The following is a 20,114-nucleotide window of genomic DNA, read 5'->3' on the forward strand; positions in this document are numbered from 1 at the left end:
GTAGTGATGTTAATTCCTCTGCTATTGTCTCTTTAACATAGTTTAAGATTGATTGATTGTTGGATTGCTATCGAATTAGAATTGTTCAGAGGATAATTTGATAGTGGATTAAGTAGGTGACTATAGTAGATGATCTTTTATTCCCGCGCTTCCGCAGGAATTTAATATCATTGAAAATTAATTCATGGAACAAGTGTTCAGCTGACTGTGAATTATACGTCGCAAACATGTTCAGTGCACGCGATTAGGTTGATGTTTTAATCCCTTCGTATGTTTCATTGTTAAAGGTGTAGAATAATACAAGCCTCGTGAGCAACTTGGAGTGACATCTTTCTCCATTTTCGTACCTTAGTTTGTAAATTTAGTTTATTAATTTTGTCAATTCTTGTTAAATAACCTACGCCTCCCTGTGGTTCGACACTCGAAGTACTACAGTCGACTCTGTACTCTTGCAGATAGATTGTAATATTAGAGCTATTTTATTAAACTTGTGTGTTAATAATCCATTAATATAAAAGCTCGAAAATTACACATCAAGCACAATTAATTTAAAATTCAATTAAACAAAAACATTTCAATAATACTAAAATTCATTAAAAAAACCTAAATATTGTTGATAGTATTCTTGTTCTTCGCGCTCCGCTTCCGCCATAATATGGGTGAAATCCATTTGAGGTTTTGAGTGAGGGATGAATGTGTTGATAGTTTGTATGAGAATTATGAATGAGAGATTAATGAGAGATGATTTGATGTGATAAATGGATGATGAATGTGTGTATTTATAGATGATTTTGGGGGGAAAAATTCAAAAAAATTCAAAAAAAAAACGGGAAAAACGGCCATATTTTTGGGATTTGGAAAATATTTTTTTTTATTTTTTTATCATTTTATATAATTAAAAATTGAATTTTAAAACAAAAAAAACAATTCAAATGCAACGGCTATGCCGTTGCCCAATCGTAAGCCGCCACGTCGCCTGCTCGCTGGCACGGCACGAGCGCAGCGGCGGCGGTATGCGTCCTCGCCGCTGGCACGGACGGACGCAGGGCCGCCGTCCACCGTTGTGGATGCTCTAATAAAACATAGTTATAAATCTTAATCCAGTCAAAATTGATTTAAATTGCGTTGACCGTTACATTTTAACCATTCCGTCAATTTAGGACTAAATGTGGTCCGATTTCAAATATGAGGGACCGAATAATTCAAAAGATAATGTTTTGGACCAAAAAAAAAACGCTAAATGTTAGGGACCATTTTGGGACTTTAGTCTTTTTTTTATAAAAAGGAAAGAATGTATAGACAATTTGCAAACTCGTATAAAGCGCGGTATGAGTTTATTAATTTACAGATACTTAAGTTATTTGTTATCCAAGTGCCAAACATTAGTTTCATTACAATTAGCACCATCGTCAAGTGATTATGTTGTATTGATATCCAAAGACCGATTCGTTTGAAGTATTTCCTTTACATAATAAGTCTGAAATCGAATGAATGTTTCAATTGTCATTTCATATGTATACCGTACACGTTCGTCATTCTTCCCTGCTTCTAATTCCTCTTCTTCGTCATGAGTTTAAGGGCAAAAAATTAGAGTTCAAGATAAGGTCATCTTACTTCAAGGAAAGTCAGGTTAGTATCCCATAGAAAAAAAATGCTATTTCAAAATTTTTTTATTTAAAAATAGGATTTTCTTTGTTTATATTCACAATGACTCAAACTCCAACCTATTGGATGGCGTCTTACCAAATATGCTACATTTAATCATCAAGAATGCTATTTCACTTTAAGAGTGTAAATATTTCATTAGAATAATCAAATTTTGAAATGACAACGTAGAACTTCACAGCCATATCAACTGAGAAAGTATAATAGATGCCGAAGGTGATGCTGACGACGGGGTGGGTAAACTTCCCATATTACTCATTCCATTCTTCATTTTTTTATATCCTCCACAAATAAATAGCCATAATTTTATGATAATTATTTATGCAAAGAATGCACAAAGTCTAGCTCTTGGAAATCAATAACATTCAAATACAATGCTTTCGGCCTCTTTCTCAATCTCAACCAATGTAATTCTATATGATACAAATGGCTTTACAACTTCTCAACTTAAAAACCTTTGGTTTTAAATTCCTAAGGCCAACACAAACTACCAATATATATGTATACGAAAATCTGTAGATACACAAAAAAAGGTAAAAAAAGAAAACAAATGTATTTTGGGAGAACATACATATCTAATAGCATACCGATTAGGCATCTGATTCAGGAGGATGATTGCCATTGGCTAACGAAGGTTGTCCAATTTCTTTCCTAGATGCCTCCCACAGTTGATGTTCAATTCCCAACTTCCTCAGCTCTATTAGACCTCTTTCAACTGCAGTTCCACAAATATTAAATCTGTAAACATATTACATTGATAATGTGACCTTGCACAATTAATTTCAGACTGTTTTACTTCACCAAACTTCATAAAGGAAGAAAGGACATGGATAGCAGTCATTGAAAAAAGCCTTCCATAAAAATGAGCATTTTCCTTTTGCAATAGAGCTTCAGAGAACATGATCGATATATGTAATAACTTGACATTATATAAGTACAATTATGAAGATGCATTGCAAGATTTTAAGGAAAAAAGTTGAGGGAAAAGTGACAATATTTTCAAAATCATATCTGGAAGGTTGTAAATTTACCAGCAAGGTTTAATTGCAGACATACGTACAAGAGGTTTTTTTCAAGATGCAGCAATAAAGGTACAAGGGTGAAGATGTGAATGAGGCCCTTCAGTTAAAAAAAAACTCCTTATACTTAATGAAATACTTAGAATATATTTACCATTTCAGTTAAAAAGGTACTAGTACTTATATACAGAGGAAAAATCATTTTGGGTGAAAGAAATTTTTTAACAGATAAACAACATAGCAACAAAGACAGACATGGAAGCTGCCTGTCACGGTCATCTATATGTAATCTAATTTCATGACATACTACGGCATAAAAATAGGTCGCAAAATGGTTAATTACACTAACACGCAAGGACAAACATGATAAAAGATTAAACTATGATTACCGTCAACAGCATCATGTGATGTTGGGGTTTTCCCACTCCGACTTATCCATAACTGAAGTCTCTCTTCCGCAATATCCTCCTCAACATCATGCACTTTTGCCCTTCTCCAGAAATATGTAAGCCAAGCCTAAACAGACAACAACGTCAGACAAGATCACTAGACACACAAACCGATACCGTGCATCAGTTGATGTTTTTATCACTATTAGTTATCTCTTATTTCCTTAACTATTTAGTTATGCAGGATTAAGTAATTTAGGGTTAAAATAAAGAATAGAGCAGGCTTTTGTGAGGGTTTCAAGTTTTAAGTTTTTAAATATTTATTAGTGAGTTAAGTTTAGGATCATTGTGAGTATTATTCCAAGACAACATCCACTCTAGGCCTCGCTGAGTGGAGTTTGGGACACCATCTTGGTGTAGGGTCTATCAAAAGGAGGTTTTGCTCTGTTTTCCTGTTGATTATTTATAAATCTTTATGTTCTTTGTCCTTTATTTATCTCTATCACCTTTACTCTAATGCACACAAGTACACATTCAAATATAATATATATATATATATATATATATAGAGAGAGAGAGAGAGAGAGATGAGTTAACTAATGTGGCTGCGCATGTATGAATTCAAAATGTGGTTGAACTCAAAAATACATATATGGATCCAAAAGTGCATAAATGCATTAACTCACAAATACATTACTATAAATAAGTATACATCGTATTAATAAAAGATGTATGATTATATGTATAATAATGCATTGTTTTATACAGAAAAATGCATGGGTACTTCGGTACTCCTGGAGGATTGGGATTTAGGATCTACCTGATCCTATCTCTACATATACAGGAAAGAGATCAAGTGAGAATGCTATATGTAGGTGAGAAATGAGAATCATTTTCAGCCCTTTGATGACAAAGGTCTATGGTGCATGCAATGCAGCACCTTGGTTTGAATCCAGGAGGGGTGAAAATTGAAAATTTTATAATTATTTATCTTGTTCATCTCATTGTTCATTGATTTTATGTACTAGTTCGTTATTCTCATTTATCACGAAAAAAACAATTTTCACTAGATCCCTACCCTACACACAGAGCAAACATTGCCACATTACCTCTATGTATAGCATCCATAGAACTATAAAAATCCTCTATCATTGTCATTTTACATATATGTACCCATTATGCATAGCCAAAATAGAACCATTCATTGTTCGACTCTCCCACAACTTATTAATTATATAGTACTAATATATTTACTTTGTAAAATATATCATGAAAGATATTTTAAACAATTTTAATGAATTTGGCACATTGCAATTTTGCAAAGACAGGAATATCTCAGTTAATCAAACAGTCCTTTTCGTGTTCAACAGATCTAAAAGGCCAAAACACCCCAGTGACCAATCTTGTACTTCCCAGGAGTTCCTAACATTGTGATCAACCCCCCACCCCAATAAGTCAACAAACCTTTTCTCTGACAGTCCTCTGCCCAACCAAAAACTACACACTGACCACATAGCATAGTCCCACAAGGCCAAGCAATGTTAGATCAGTACCAGTTACTTGAGATGCTATTTTTAACAGCCAAGGAACAATGAATGAGAATGGGGAACATGGCATATTTGGAGTATTTATAATGATCTAGTAGTGTGTGGCATATCAAATAAAAGGGCAAATTCTATTTAGCAAATTGCAAAACTACTTAAGAAAATATAAGGGATTGTAGAGGAAGTGGGAAAATTGTGCATTAAAGATTGATTGATGAATGATCTACTGGTGTGTCATGTGACATAAACGTACAATTTTGACTCTGGGTTAATAAGATTACTTTTTTATAAAACGACCTGAAAAAGAATATGGTATGATTAATTTGGACAGTTGATCTCTTATAAACAAGAGCAGAATAAGTTACAACTTTCTTATCCGATATTCAACTCTATCCTCATGAAAAAAGTCATTCCTCTACATACAGATTATTCCAGTTTCCTCAACCAGTAACGGTAACAAATAAAATGAGATGGAAAAAAATAACAGACCTCTTTGAAAAGAACATCATCGCATTCCTCTTCACTCAACTCTGGAGAAAAATATGTAGGCATTTAGATTTTGGGTAAATAATAATTTAAACTTTAAGGAAAATAACATGTCAGATGAAATCTATAACATATGCTGGCAAAAAGCAAAAAAAAGAGTATTACTTAATGTCAACTTCACTTTGCATCAAGTATATCTAAACAGTAGTAGAAAGAGAATAACTCTTAAGTGCCAAAAATAATTAGCTGGAATAAGTTACATGTCCAATACTTGGAAACTAAAGGCAGACATCACTTTAGATCAAGACCTTGTCCAAGAATGAAATAAGTTAACAGAAGTACGATAGTCCTACAAATCATAGCAAGGTGGATACAACAAGCAAGTTTCTTACCGAATGCTTCCATGTACTTGGGATCACCAGATGATTTAGGATCTGTAGGCGGAGAAAAGACTGTGTTACAACTTACAAGCAAACTAATAAGTTTCAAAAATATATGTAACTTTCTGCAGACTACATGCATGACAGTTATGGGCTACAGGGAGACTAAAATTCGGGGCAATACCTGAGAGAGATTGGCGAACTAAGGCCGATTGTCTTTTCTGCGCCATAATCAGCACAACAGCATCCTCAACCTTCAAATAAGACGAATGAATGAGAAATGGAAAAAACCAAATAGTGAGATCCTCACCACAGATGGGCAATATTCATTATGCTTAAGTTGGAAAACAAAGCATTTGAGAGAGAATATATACAAAACGATAAAACGAACTGTATAAGAAAGATACTTAAACCAAATTCCTGAGAATAAAAAATCAAAATTAGAGAACCTTTAATGAGGCTAATTCCCTTAGACCCATCTCAACAGAAAGCATGCTCTCTATATTTCCTTCCCCAGTTAGATCATTCAAATCTCGAGCAAGTTTGCTTCGATCTGAATCATCCCCACCTGCTCAAATGTCAACAAATGGAAGCTTGCTTAGTTGCAGATGACAAGACCACATGAAACTCCTGACTAACAATTACTCCCTCCGTCCCCCATTATGTATCCCAGTTTTCCATTTTGGTCCGTCCCATATTAATTGTCCCACTTCATTTTTACCACTTTTGACAGTGGACCCTACATTCCACTAACTCATTCTCACTCACATTTTATTATAAAACTAATATATAAAGGTAGGACCCACATTCCACTAGCTTTTTCAATCCACTTTCTATTGTATTTCTTAAAACCCGTGCCGGGTCAAAGTGGGACACACATTGGGGGACGAAGGGAGTATAACATATTGAGTGTTATCATGTAGAAGTTCAACCATCCCAAGAATCCTCTTTCGCCTTCTGTCCAGCCGATATAACAACCTCAAAGGGCAGAGGAGCTAGAGATGACCAGTGCTCATACTTGGTAACAGCTATATCTGCACATATACCTGTAGTGGAAAGAAGTAAAGAAAGAAACCTAAATCAGCTCTTTTATAATGAAAAGTATGAAACCAATAAAATAATGAAATGCTTTCCAGATGCAATTTTGACCTAGAAAAATATGTGGCTATTATAACCACATAAAAGAGAAATTTGTACTCCCTTGTCCACGGAAAATAGTCATTTGTGGACGGCGCGAGTTTAGGTAAAGTAGGAGAGGGAGAGAGAGAAAAGGTGGATAAAGTAGGAGAAAGAGAGAGGGTGTTGAGAAAGTTTCCATAAATAGAAATGATATTAATTTTGGTGGACAGAAACCAAGTGGAAAAATTAGACTATTTTCTGTAATTGGAGTATCATTATGTAGTTCCTAGGCCGGATCTGGATAATGTAATATGCAACATCTAGCTTGTAGCATTATAATTTGTCATCCCCTCCCCTGCACCCATGGAACAAATGATAATTCAGTAATATTACCATAATTTGAAGCTAAACCCCAATAACGAGCAAGCCAACATCTCTTCAGAACAACTTCTTCCTGGAAACAAACACCCAAAAGCAAAATAATGTAAGTTAAGACTCATTAGACAGATTCTGAGATTGTCATTAATTCAAAGTTAATTGAAAGGACAACCATCTCCTCATGTGTCAAAATCATCCTTTGTGTCATTGTTTTGAGAGCATCTGCTTCAGATTCAGCTTCATGGAGCTGTTCTACAGCAGCTGCAGTCTCGTCTTTCACATTCTGGTCAAGTATTTATAATGAACATTATCAGAATGCAAACTTATGAAAAATAGAAGGCCAAAGAAACACATAACTACATAAATACCTCAAGTTCGGCCCGGAGACCTGCAAGCTCTCCATCTCTTACATCTTTTGTCTGTTTTGCTGCTTTCAAAGCAGCCTGCAGTGAAATCATAATGAGAAAGCCATTTGGTTTACCATATCAGTATAAATATATTGACATATAAATACAGATTTTTGTATGTACGCATACCTCTCTTTTTTGAAGAGCTGCTTCCTTCCTGAAAGTGATTTAAGTCATCAGGAACAACCCTAAATAGCTTGAGATAAAGCTACATAATAGAAACTTACCGGCTCAATAGTTTAGCTTCCAAGGATACACCTTCCCCCAGGGAAGCTACCTAAAAGTTTTTGTTCAGAAAGTCAAAAAAGTACTGAAAAACACGGATTTGAGATGAAGACTAGCTAAAGAACTCGGTATAATGACCAAAAATGGTGCCAGCAGAAATGGGCACATTACTCATCGAGCAAAAACAGTAAATTACAAAAATGACCAAAAATAAAGAGTTGAACTAAACGGCTAAGGATTACTGCACCCCAAATAACAAGGCTGGTTTAATAGTTTCTGTAATTAAAAGCCAGAGTCAATGAAATTGGAACCAGGAGGCATTGAATAAGGGCAAGGAGCAGGGTTATTTTCATTTCTATGTTCTGAAATACCAAACACCAATACTGAGTTTAAAGCTATGTCTTCGGAAAAGGGATTTAGAGTGTAACACTAACCTGTTTCTCTAACTCTCTGGCTCTAGCCTCTGCTTCTTCACGCTTTTCATCCGCGTGACGAAGCTGTTGAAAGAATTAGACATAATGCCAGACAAGAGAAATTGTTAGTAGACCTCCTTTCAATATCTCTCTTTCGCTATTCATGTTTTCTTTTTGCTTTCCTTTTTTCCATTTACTTCCATATATAGGAGCAGCTAGAAAAACTCACCTTATCTAAGATCACTTCATTCTCCTCTTGCAACATATCAAGCTGCACATCAAATTCATGTAAGATAACCATATAGTATACCATATTACCATGGGACTTTTGCAGTTAATATACAGTACAACCACTGACCAGAAAGCTTAACAGTGTGCAGCAGATAGATTTGGGTTTACTTTATAACCAATCAGCAATATTAGTATAACATTAGGCAGATATTATGAAAGACATACTTCATCACGAAGTGCAGAAGCCTCTAGCTGATTTTCAGAACCTTTCAGGTCACGGCCTATATCAGGTACAAATCTGCGTTGTTAGCCACCAAAGAAGAATCATTCAACTATCAGCCATTCAACAAGAACATTACCCCAAAAAACGTGACAATAGACTAAAGTAACTAGCTAAAACATAATGCTGAGAAAGCACGGAGAGAAAGAGAAAAAAAGGTTCGAAATATATAGCATCAGGGAAAAGAACTATCGGAACTATCTGTCCTGGTAACAATGAGACATTGGGCTGCAGCTTGCTCAGCTCTCGCTCTTATAATAGAAACTTAACTTTGTTAGTTGAAAGAGCTACATACAAGAATTCAGGGTGGGCAGGCAACAGTTAAAAGAAATAAAAAAGTATTGGGACACCCTTAGCTATCCATGGATGAAAACATAAATACATGTAATGGTGAATTGATGTATCCAAGGGATCAGTACCAGCACTAACTCCAATTTAGTAGAACCAAACCAAGGATCAAATGCAACAATTGGACTTAAATGAGTAATAAAAGAAAATATATTATGTTATGAAACAATTGAAAAATTGTTTCACCTGCTTTGTCGTTCCACCCATTTAAAATCACACTGACAACAAAAACCAGAACTTCAAACTAAAAATAAGTCAAAAACCGCAGCTGACAAGATTTTTCTCCTAAGTCATTAGATAAAGTTTCATTATTTCTCATCTTAATACAGAAAAACAAAAATACAGCACCAGTTATCATCTAGTTTGGTATTATGATGTGAATTCAACATTCAAAAACTTTGGCAAAATATTCTAATAGGCCTTTAATAAGAGTTAAACTATGATTACAACAAAAAGGGCAAACAGATTAAACGCAATAACCTTTAAACCACCAACTTTTTGTTTTTAGACGAAATAAGGGCAGTGCACAAAAATTTAATGTGGCTTAACTCAGTAATTAGATATACATAACTTCTCACATCATTGTTCTCCATCAGCAGCATTAGTTATCAGCTTAAATTATTGCATTTAGTAACAACATAAAGAGTCTGATGATAAACAGAAATTTCGTAAAAGGAATAGCTTACCTCTTTTCTCTTAACCTGCTACTAGGGGGTTCAATTGGAGGTATGGCAACTGGAGTTTTCAAAGAGGATCTACTTGGTGGTGCCACTGTATTTGTTCCTGTACGGACAGACATTGAAGATCTTCCAGCTGATGTCGAACGAACAGGAGGATTGATGTCCATAAAATTCCGACCTAACTACAGACAAGACAATCCAAATTTTAATATATCCATGAGTGAGAACAAAATAGTGCCCCTTAACCACTCTCAAACCCCACCCCCTTTCATTTAACTGAACATGCTGACCTAAATGTACAAAAACTACAAGTGCTATTACTGGAAATTCAGCCTCCAAAGATATCACAGTATTGCAGATTGTATTTGAGATACATAACAGCAATGTTAGAACAATAAATGAATAAATAACTGTTGCCCAAGTACAATTGTACAAAGAGTGCTGACAGAAGTCCACCCTCACTGTTGGATCAAAACTGCAACAAGATTCATATTGGTCCTAGGTAACAAAGTTCCACAAGTCAAAAGCTATAGCTGAGTAGCATAATTGATTAGCTGCATGCTGCCTGCATGATGTCATCCAATCCAGCTCCACTATGTGCAAAAGTAGTTATTTCATTGTCCCGCTATTTTCCACCAAGAGAGGGAAAGAAGAAAAGGAAATTGTGGGGATGCAAGAAAGTTCTGATTAAATATAGGAAAATGCATTAATAGATCCTTATACTTTCATATTTTTATAATTGGGTCCTAAAACTTTGGTTTTGTTATTTCCAATATGGAGGAATTGAGCCCTCAAACATCATTTACTCAAATTGACTCCCCATGCTTTGACTTCCTCAGATGACCACCCACAAAGATGACCCAATTATACCACCATTACAATATTTAAGAACCGGGTTCAAAAAAACATATTTCAAGGACCAAACTATAACACAATCAAATTTAAGAAGTAAATTGAAGCAAGTGAAAGTCCAAGGGATCAATTATAAAATACATGAAAGTCCAAGGACCTAGTTATATGTTCCTTCTATGATTTTTCCAAGGAAATTCTTTGGGTAACTATGCTCCAACACACTTCTGCAAAAAAAAGGTAAATATAGGAAATATAGCAGTTCAATGAACATGACTGAACTCTAGCCAGGCAAAGGACTGTCAGGAACACATCTTCTAGAACTTTTATGCCTCCAAGATATGTAAACATGATATTTAAATAATTTTATCGGTTTCCATTGCAAATGGTATTCTGAATAGCTTGGCTGGCTTCATTAAATTTACATCCACCATTCCAAGAGAATCAGTTAACATAAATCATGGTAAAATCTGGTCCCTGCTGGTTTCGTGATTAGCTATAAATCACCCTAATCTAAATCTACTATTTCTTCTCCAAATTACAGATAATCCCGTAATCATTAGAAAAGGCAGGTCTTATTTTATCAAGCCATTGTCAGTGAACGACAACTCAACCAATCCCTATGTCATTGCAATGTGTAGCAGAAATTAAACGACTCCAAATTGCTCTAACTAGATGTACATCATAACAAAATTTAAGCCCCGCAGAGGTAGCACGATGTCTCACATTAAAACATGGGAATCAATTTTAATTTTAGATCGAGATGGACAGAGAGTATTACGATTAACAAATCAACCAAGTGCTAAAAATCAATTAAACCCAAATTAACTCAAAGGACTTAACACTGTGAAAGAGAAATCCAATCTCACCGAAGGCGACGGAGATCTATTAGGCCTGGTAAGCGAAATTCCGGAGAAGCCGCCGCCATTACTCCCACTGTCACTCCGATTAACACCAATATTACTGGAAGCCGACATCGGCGCCGGTGGAGCAGCAAAGCGGAAGCCGAGGTCATCGTCTTCGTCATCATCGTCATCATTGGGGGTCTTGGACGCCATGACGAGCGCCAGGCGCTGCGCCGCGGCCTTTGCGGCGACGTTCTGAGTCCGCTTGATGGTGGACATCCCGGCGGCGGAAGGGGGGAGCCTGGAGCGGGGGTGAGCCGGAGAGCCGACAGGCGAGGAGGAACCGGTGCTGCTGGATCCGCCGCTCCACTGGCGGGCGTAGACCGGACTCTCGGTCCTCTTCCGATTCATTACAAATTTGGACTGTATGTATAGGTGCGTGTTTTGTGGGGGCAGCTAGATTTGAGGGAAATGGAATTTATGTTGAAGAATGAAGATGGCAAAGGCGAGGGGAAATAGGAAATAGGAATTGGATTTGGAGAAATTGGGTGGAAATTTGATATACTGTATACCGACTTCAATGATCGCCAGAAATGAAAATTTATTGGCATAAAAATGATTAAATGTTCTGCTAGTCTAATTTCTTAGTTCTGGGCAACACGAGTGTTCGATTCCCGGCAACGGTGATTTTATAATTTTTTTGTTTTCCTTTTGCAAAACACTTTTCTTCACATATGTTTAATCGTTTTTCGATCTTTCAATTTACATTTCCTTTGTTTTTCCAAAATCAAATTGAAAGGGCGATCATATGTAAGTGATAGCAACATCAATAATCCTCCATCAAGATGAGTGATCAATTGTTAACTCACTCTCTAGTTGCTAACTACAACTAATTTAAGACCATCGGATTTTAGAAATTTAGTGGTCTAAAATTTATCACGTTTAATTTTCATTTTTATTAATTAAATCGAAAAAGATAAAAAAAAACTATCAAATTAGGATTTTGGATGAAAATGTCAATATATTGTTTTAAAAATATCAACACAATACTTTGAGAATGTCAACACATTGCTTATGTCAATACATTGCTTTAATAATGACATTCTACATGTATTATATTGACATATTTTATATACTACATTGACATTTTTTGTTGTACGAAAAAATTGAAAATTTTCAATTTTTTTCAAAATTTGACATCGGAACATATGCAAGTGAGATCTCGTTTTATGAAATTATCTTTAATTTAGTATATGTTGTGCGAAAAAATAATTTAAATCGAGAAAGTTATATGCATTTTAAAGTTATGTGATATTTTTCAAAAGTTAGTTACAACTAATTTGTTGTAAAATGACTTTAATATCATTATTGACATTTTTTATTGATTGTATTGACATTTCAGGGCTGATGATCTAGGCCATTGATTTGAATATATAAGGGTCATTATTTAATTGTAGTTAGCAATTAAGTATTGAGTTAGCAATATAACACTCCCCCATCAATATAGTAACTAGTATTAACACCCATGATATGCACGGGCAAAACGATTTTCGAAATAGAAGTTGAATAATAAGGAAAATAAGATAAAACTAAAGAGAATAACAATGATGGTTATTCTCATAGAATAAAATAAACCCGAATGAGTAGTAACACTATCACAATTATAAGACACTGAACGGATACCCCAACTTCAACTACACAAAGAAAAATTATACTCTCTCCGTCTCAACTAAGTTGGTACAAAACTTTTGGGCACATAGATTAATAAATTGTGTTGAATAGATTAAATGAAAGTAATTATAAGTTGGTATAAAACTTTTGGGCACAAAGAAATCACGATTTAGGAAGAAATTAAGAAATTTGCACGACTATTATAAAAATGCGAAAACAATAGAAACTCCTGTCAACTACTACAATTTATAATTATAATGGTAGAGAGTTACGATAATAATGATCCAAAAAAAGTTGAACTTCTGGGCCAAACAATATCATCATATTAAAAACAGCATAATTAAATTCTTCGGGAAAGCCCACACAAAAAACAAATGAAACCCAAATATTTCCATTTATCTGAAACTGGCCCAATACATAAACTGATTTTTTTAAAGGCCCAATTTTGAAAAAAAAGGAAGGAGCTCAAACGATATTCATTAAACTTACTGACTTAACAATAACAAACTACACTTAATCAACATTATGATTTAATAACATAATTTAACGAAAATATAAATAGCAATTTTCATTCTCAGCACCGACATTACAAACCCTAGAAGATCATCCTCCTCGCCAACTTCGCAGCAAACCGCGACAAACGTCACCGACGACGGCGAAAAAACTCCACCTCAACAGCAAATTGGCGACGAACACATCTACTCATTGCCCGTTCGAGGGAAAAATCGTGGGAAATTCCATAACCATCACCAAATCGACAAAACCCTAAATCGCTCTCCACCTTTTACGCCTCAACCATTAAAATCGGAGAAACAAAAGCCGTTTATGGAGTTATTTTCCTCCACTTCCGCGAACTTCAGCGCCTCAAACACAGAATCAGCGACGAAACCTAAATCATCCGAATCTCACTGCTTGACCAGAATCGGAGAAATCGAAGCCGTGGAAGCCGTCTACAGCGTTATTTTCCTCCACTGCTGCTAACCCTGAACCCTAACTTAACAGCCTCAAACACTGATTCAGCGACGTAAGCACAAATCCTAAGTATCTAATCGCCTGCACCGATGAACACGGACAAGCAGAAGACGCAAAGGGAGACGAAATCCTATCCATCACCAGAAAAAGGTAGAAAGTTCTTCCTTTGAGTATCAATATATTTGTTCATAACATGTTTCAAATTTTGACTAATTAAGGTAGAGCAGATCTGTTTCTAACAGAGCTAAACTTTTTACTTTATTTGGGACTGAATAAATTGAATCTCTAGTCTATTCACATCTGAAACACTGACCTATTCATGGTTTGCAGGCGATAAAATGGCAAGTTTGTTGAACAAAATTGTAAGCCTAAATCTATGCCCTAAACTACATTCATATTTATATAAATTCATATATATGTTAAACACCTTTACTAAAATATATCTGATAATGGCAGGAAAACAAAAGGAAGAAGCATTTACAAAAATATAGCAGGTATATTACTTACGTGAACTCAAAAGTATGTATTGACACTTAGTTTAAAACTCTTCAGAATTGCAGATTGTTTTCCACGTGTTAGTTACCGTCTTACATTCTGCTTTGTATGAACTTGGGCTCTGTTATGTTAGCTTAAGTAAGTATACAGCAAGTATACTTATTCTTGAAATGATTAGCTACCCACCAAGTGCCCTCACCGCCTTTAGTGAACCCGTGCGCCCACTAACATTGAGTGATTGTGAACTGGAAAATGCTCTTGCGGGGTTCTCGTGACTGATAGGGATAATCTCTATCACATGCATGTTTAGTAAAAAGATCAGGTTAAGTATACTCAGATTGAACACGCTTTTGTCTAACAAATGAAGCTGACAGTAAAAGTACACTAAAAATTTCTTAATATGTAAAGCATACTCTGTAAACCTAAGAGAAAAGAGATTAAAAATATCCAAACCGTCCTGTAAAAACATTTAATAAAACTGGTATAATGAACCACTATAAAAAAAAACTTAAATAGAATATAAAAAAAAACATAACAATAAATCATAAGTCATAAGCTTAAAAGCTCAATAATAAGCTAAAAATATGATCCCAAATAACAAAACTTAAACATTGTCATAACTTCAAAACACAAGCCAAATATCTTTATGAGGATCTACTCTCCACCATTCACTTTCTGCCTTTTAAGAGCCTCAAAATCAATGTCATCTTCACATGCATCAAACACAATATCCAAGCATCTCTTCACAGTGCCTTCCTCAATCCATTTAGAATTATTGTCATTCTCTATACTGGACAAGTTTGGTGTTTGAAAGCTTTTCTGAGTGACTTGTAACGTAAAAAAATTAATAATAGAATAAAACAAATAGAATAATAATAATAATTGAAATAAATACCTCAGCAAGATCATCTCCAAACAATAGACTAGACAGCTTCACCTGAGAACTAATAGGTTCTGAAACAAAACCTTCAGGGATATATTTTTCAACAATTTCAGGAGTTTTTCAGACTTTATTCACAGTAAATGGATAGCTAACTTGATAATCAAAATGATCATTTAGTTGGACTTTAAACGGAAAATTCTGTCAACAAAGCATGTCCTCTATCCTCCTAGGAATGAAATCAGTTAAATGAATCTGCAACAAAAATAAAAGATACTATAAGATATATACAAATTATAAACACTATAGCTTTGTTTCTTATTATATATACCTCATCTGCATTAACAATGTCTTCAACTTTCAAATCCAATAGCTGAATAGCCTCTCTATCCCAAAGCAGAAGTGAAACATTGCTAGTGTCATCAAAAATATTTAGAACAAATTTGTACCTACAAAAGATTCAATTTTAAAAAATTAAAAAATGCTATAACTCTGATTAATCAAACTAATCAAACCACTATAACAATAATAAAATGAAATACCTCCTTTTGGCATAACCAAAAATCTTCTTACAACGCACATAATAATACTTCCCAAGGGCAACTTGTTCAAGCTTCTTCACACAAATCTTGCGGGACTCATAAAACCATTGACCATAGTGACATTCCACATAAATAACCCTTCCAAACACCCAATATGAACCACTCTGTGAATAATAATAAGACACAAACTAAGTTGAGATTTTAATCAGTTAAGTAACAACAACAAAGGAAAGGTAAAATTATATAAAAAAAATATTCACTACCTCAGGACACAAGACATCCTCCAGACTCTTCAGTTGCAGGTCATCAAACTCACTATTTATATTCTTTCCAACTTCACCTAATGACACCATACTCATGAAAGTTGGATCCCCAAATATCCTAAAACAATAAATTAAATATAAGAATGTTAAAATTAATGACATTATATTATTACAATACGTTTAAAAAATTCAATAACATTGTTATCATACCTGCTTCTAAACTGCTTAACCTCACTTATATCAGCATTGATAAAACTTGGGAGGAATTAAAATGTGTAGACACACGCATCTCACTTAAAAAATACAGTTATTGAAATAATGATTAAAAAAACTTACAGAAATTAAAACAAATTAAAAACTAATAGAAAAAAAACTAAAAACAAACAGAAAAATAAATATTAGTTAAACATATTACCTCTAAACATATTTGGCCGGCAAAATTGAACAATTATTATAGGCAATGTTCCTTTACTTTTCTCCAACTGTTGAAGATAAGAATCAATGTTTGCATCCCAAATTGTGCAAAAGATCATGTTATGACTGCAATAAAAGGGAAAAAAGATTAATAAAATCAGAAACCTTGATTCTTAATTTTCAACATTGTTTTCAAACTTACTTTCTCATCTTCAATTTCAACCTCTATAAGTCTATATTTAGGCTGACATAAAACTCTCCCAGGTGCAACAATCACTCCTATTACATCAACAAAATTGAAAAATGAATATCTACAAAAATATAAAGTAACAAAATACCTAAAAATATGTAAACATAATACTCCCTCCGTCCCATGTTACTTGCACTATTGCTTTTGGGCTCGTCACAAACTTCTTACGCTATTTATAGTTTAAGTTAGAATTAATGCATTTAATTAATATGTTAGTTTAAGTTAAAAGCTCATTTATTAAGTGATGTCTCGTTACTCTTAAAATTCTAATTTAATTAAACTAAAAAATCAATCCCAAATTTACGGCATAAAATGAAAAGTGCGAGGAACATGGGACGGAGGGAGTACCAAAAAATGTTTCTTCAACAGCTCTGTCAAGCCTTGCTATCTCATCAAAATTCTTAAATGCAAACATAAAATACTTGAATTTAGAATCTGTGACTTCAAACATTTCAGTTTTGGCAACCATGGTGAGCCTAAATTGGTGATTGGTAGTCTTGTTCTTGAGATTGTTTGGTCTCACAAGAAAATTCCTAATGCAAAATAACCCTCCTTCCCTTAGTTTAGCAGCAATATTCTGGCATGAATACCCTGGAAATGATGCTTGAATTCTGGTGCCCTATTCACAAAAATGACCATAATTTAGAGAATGAAAATATATATGTTAAAATAAATGAAAGTAATCAATATTCTGTTTTTCTTATATTTTTTTTATCTCCATTATAAGTCTGATATTTATTATAAATTCATTTTCAGATTGTGAAGAAGTCAGAAAACATACCACGCGATCATGGAAGACAGCTTCCAAGGTCTTATCATTCTTATCTCCATAATTGTTCTCATAAAGCCGGACACAACGGACCTTGATGACAGAGGTAGGCACTTTAGGCAGAAGATTATTAACCAAGGTAATTAAATGTGCCATTCTTCGGTAGAACTTTCTGCAGTAAAAAGAGATATTGAAAAATTACAGCTTTACTATTCCAGTCAATGAATTCACCAACATTTTTTTGCAGTAATCATCTTAAAAAATTTCAAAAATAATGGAAGCCAAGGTACACATATTGCATGGAAAACTAGAATAAGAGGTCTGTATATACATTCTACATAGGCTCAAATGCATGAAATATAGAAAAACTAATGAATCTTCATTCTAAATTTTAAATGCAGGGAGAAAAAGAAAAACTCAAACGCAGGAGCAGTGCAAGGTATCAAGAATAACACAAATGCAGATATTCAAGGTAAGAACACTTCGTTAGTTGTTCACAGAGTGTTCATATTCAAAACATGATATAAGAGAAATGAAATGATTAAGAAAAGAGAGAACATTCAGAAAAGAATAGATAAATATGGTATAGGAAAATAAAGATCATGGAGAATATGAATATCAATTAGGGAAGAAGAAGGAAACTGAACTACTTTTGTGTGGATTTTGCTTTCTGATTTCGGTTGAGATGAAGTAACTGAGTGTTTGGAGAGGGGCATTTATTTATAGAGCTCTCTTCTTCAGTATGCTGTTTAGAAACAATGCAAGTTCCCCATTAAAACATCATCATGAGACACCTTTCACATAATACTCAAAAATAAATATTAGAAAACAAAATAAGATAATAAAAAACACTGAAAATACTCATACAATTAGACTACTAGTTAGTACTATTTACTAACTAATATAAACATTAATATAATAAAAAATTTCTAAATTATATATATCATATATATGCACGAATATATAAGTTAATAGTAATAATTTTACTAAACTATTAAAAAAATAGCATGTCCAAAATTCGGCCCACTAAATTTTAAAAGCTTCCATTAATATAGCTTAAGTTAGTGCCCATTAAATTTATGCATTTATTAACTTATTCTTGTGATATTAATATGAGACTAAATAAGTTTAAAAACTAATCTAAACCCTAATTTATAACAGCTGCCTCTCTTACTCTCCAGTCAGCAGATAAAGGAGAGAGAAGAAGATAGACAACCGCCTCTAACTCCTCACTCTACCATCATTACTCAAAAAGCATCAGGGTGATAGTAGGCGTGGCTTCCCTACAACCTACTCTACTGCATCAGCAACATATCAACATGTGGACATAAATAAATCAAGGTACGAAATACTCTATATATGCTCTAATGAGTGCAGATTAATTAATATACCTAGATTTCTATCATCTATTTCCTGATTTTTCAAGCGATAGTTCTCATAAACTTGGTACCAATGCTCTAATTTATATCTATATTTTTCAAAATTTTATTTAATTAGTTAGTATATGATACTTTAAAAATTAGCCATTTTATCAAAGGTTTGAAATTTTATGTAATGGGTACACATTAATTACTACATCTGCTATCATTTTCTATCATATATGTATTTATTTTATATAACCTATTTCAGCAAAGTAAGCATAATATACAAACAATCAAAACTGCTTTGAAGATGTTAATCTTTGGTGGTTAGCATATCATATTTATAATGATTCACACATTCTGCAATTATTTGTACAGAATAAAAATTATATAATTATTTTTTCACATTTCTAAACTTGAAATTCTTTTAAATTTAAAGCAGCTAGATTTCAATTAATTACTACCCTCTTTCTCCATTTTCTTTAGAGAAATGAATTTTTTAAGGTTTAGTATGGTGCCCACTTTCTGCCATTTTCTGGATCTGAATATTATTTTCACACATCTTGACTATATATCGATTTTTTTTTCAGGGACAAAAGGATGTAAATAATGGATCACAAATAGTATTATTTCAAAACTGCATTATTATATTTAATTTTCCTTAAAAACATGAATTTTATAGATATTTTTAAGTTGATAATCATGAAACGTTTTAAATATGCATTTAACATGTGAAATACATATTTCTTTTTCAGAGAATGCATTGGAAACTGAGGAGTGAATCAGACAGCTATGGAAGAATGGAATAATTATATATAATTATATATATATATATATATATATATATATATATATATATATATATATATATGAGAGCGTTATTCTCCTATTCATCCCTTAGATCTTTTATTCTTCTTAATATGGGCAGTTAGATCTCATTCATCAACGGTCCAGGTGATCTACATTATTACACTATAATGATGCATTATTAGTCGATGTGCATTATTCAACTGAAAATCTGTATTATTACACTATAATGGTGCATTATTAGTCGGTGTGTATTATTCAACTGAAAATCTGCATTATTAAATGACACGTGACACCAATGTAACCGTCGGATGACAAAAAAGTGCCCTAAGATTAGATGATCTAATTGGCAATAATTAATCAAAAACACGAAAGGTTATAATTAAGCAATTTTAAGTCATATTATAATATTTGGGTTTAATGTCATGCTAA

The 20,114-nt window shown here is 33.6% G+C and overlaps 2 protein-coding genes and 1 long non-coding RNA gene across 8 annotated transcripts; 1 reads left to right on the top strand and 2 right to left on the bottom strand.

Annotated features, from left to right (window-relative positions):
• Positions 1–1,996: 1,996 nt before the first annotated feature.
• LOC121752032 (coiled-coil domain-containing protein SCD2-like) lies at positions 1,997–11,847 on the bottom strand. Of its 2 annotated transcripts, none has more exons than XM_042146905.1 (17): positions 11,283–11,847; positions 9,571–9,746; positions 8,482–8,554; positions 8,255–8,296; positions 8,047–8,109; positions 7,615–7,664; positions 7,517–7,544; positions 7,349–7,423; positions 7,153–7,263; positions 6,996–7,056; positions 6,416–6,529; positions 5,933–6,051; positions 5,668–5,737; positions 5,496–5,537; positions 5,107–5,147; positions 3,074–3,200; positions 1,997–2,380 (listed from the first exon to the last, which is right to left on the bottom strand). In XM_042146905.1, the coding sequence occupies exons 1-17, from the start codon at positions 11,667–11,669 to the stop codon at positions 2,256–2,258; spliced, it is 1,704 nt and encodes a 567-aa protein (XP_042002839.1). In that variant the 5' UTR covers positions 11,670–11,847; the 3' UTR covers positions 1,997–2,255. The 2 variants fall into 2 exon arrangements, with proteins under 2 accessions (XP_042002839.1, XP_042002840.1); XM_042146906.1 differs by having other exon boundaries at positions 9,571–9,742; positions 11,283–11,419.
• A 1,649-nt stretch (positions 11,848–13,496) lies between these two features.
• Positions 13,497–19,689, top strand: LOC121750264. 2 transcript variants are annotated; one of them, XR_006039840.1, is made up of 8 exons: positions 13,497–14,051; positions 14,232–14,263; positions 14,358–14,395; positions 17,502–17,653; positions 17,762–17,833; positions 17,916–17,986; positions 18,676–18,855; positions 19,631–19,689. It is a non-coding gene; the product is annotated as an uncharacterized LOC121750264 (long non-coding RNA). The 2 variants fall into 2 exon arrangements; XR_006039839.1 differs by having other exon boundaries at positions 13,499–14,051; positions 18,696–18,855.
• On the bottom strand, positions 14,410–17,485 carry LOC121750263. Of its 4 annotated transcripts, none has more exons than XM_042144772.1 (4): positions 16,292–17,485; positions 16,082–16,199; positions 15,819–15,982; positions 14,410–15,725 (listed from the first exon to the last, which is right to left on the bottom strand). In XM_042144772.1, the coding sequence occupies exons 2-4, from the start codon at positions 16,175–16,177 to the stop codon at positions 15,518–15,520; spliced, it is 468 nt and encodes a 155-aa protein (XP_042000706.1). In that variant the 5' UTR covers positions 16,178–16,199; positions 16,292–17,485; the 3' UTR covers positions 14,410–15,517. The 4 variants fall into 4 exon arrangements, 3 of the variants coding, with proteins under 3 accessions (XP_042000706.1, XP_042000705.1, XP_042000704.1); XM_042144771.1 differs by having other exon boundaries at positions 14,410–15,531; positions 15,608–15,725; positions 16,082–17,484; XR_006039838.1 differs by having other exon boundaries at positions 14,410–16,199; positions 16,292–16,374; positions 16,497–17,483.
• Positions 19,690–20,114: the final 425 nt, after the last annotated feature.

The sequence above is a fragment of the Salvia splendens genome, chromosome 10, assembly GCF_004379255.2.
Source record: "Salvia splendens isolate huo1 chromosome 10, SspV2, whole genome shotgun sequence".
In the NCBI taxonomy this organism is placed as follows: domain Eukaryota; kingdom Viridiplantae; phylum Streptophyta; class Magnoliopsida; order Lamiales; family Lamiaceae; genus Salvia; species Salvia splendens.

Excerpts from the sequence above, each read along its gene's own strand:
- LOC121752032 (XM_042146905.1), bottom strand. The coding sequence starts at position 11,669 with ATGAATCGGAAGAGGACCGAGAGTCCGGTCTACGCCCGCCAGTGGAGC. Across the intron at positions 6,052-6,415 it reads GAAAGAGGATTCTTGGGATG|GTGGGGATGATTCAGATCGA; the intron begins GTTGAACTTCTA and ends ACATTTGAGCAG. Across the intron at positions 5,148-5,495 it reads CAAGTACATGGAAGCATTCG|AGTTGAGTGAAGAGGAATGC; the intron begins GTAAGAAACTTG and ends ATTTTTCTCCAG.
- LOC121750263 (XM_042144770.1), bottom strand. The coding sequence starts at position 16,243 with ATGTCATTAATTTTAACATTCTTATATTTAATTTATTGTTTTAGGATA. Across the intron at positions 15,983-16,081 it reads AGGATGTCTTGTGTCCTGAG|AGTGGTTCATATTGGGTGTT; the intron begins GTAGTGAATATT and ends TATTATTCACAG. Across the intron at positions 15,726-15,818 it reads TTTGGTTATGCCAAAAGGAG|GTACAAATTTGTTCTAAATA; the intron begins GTATTTCATTTT and ends AATCTTTTGTAG.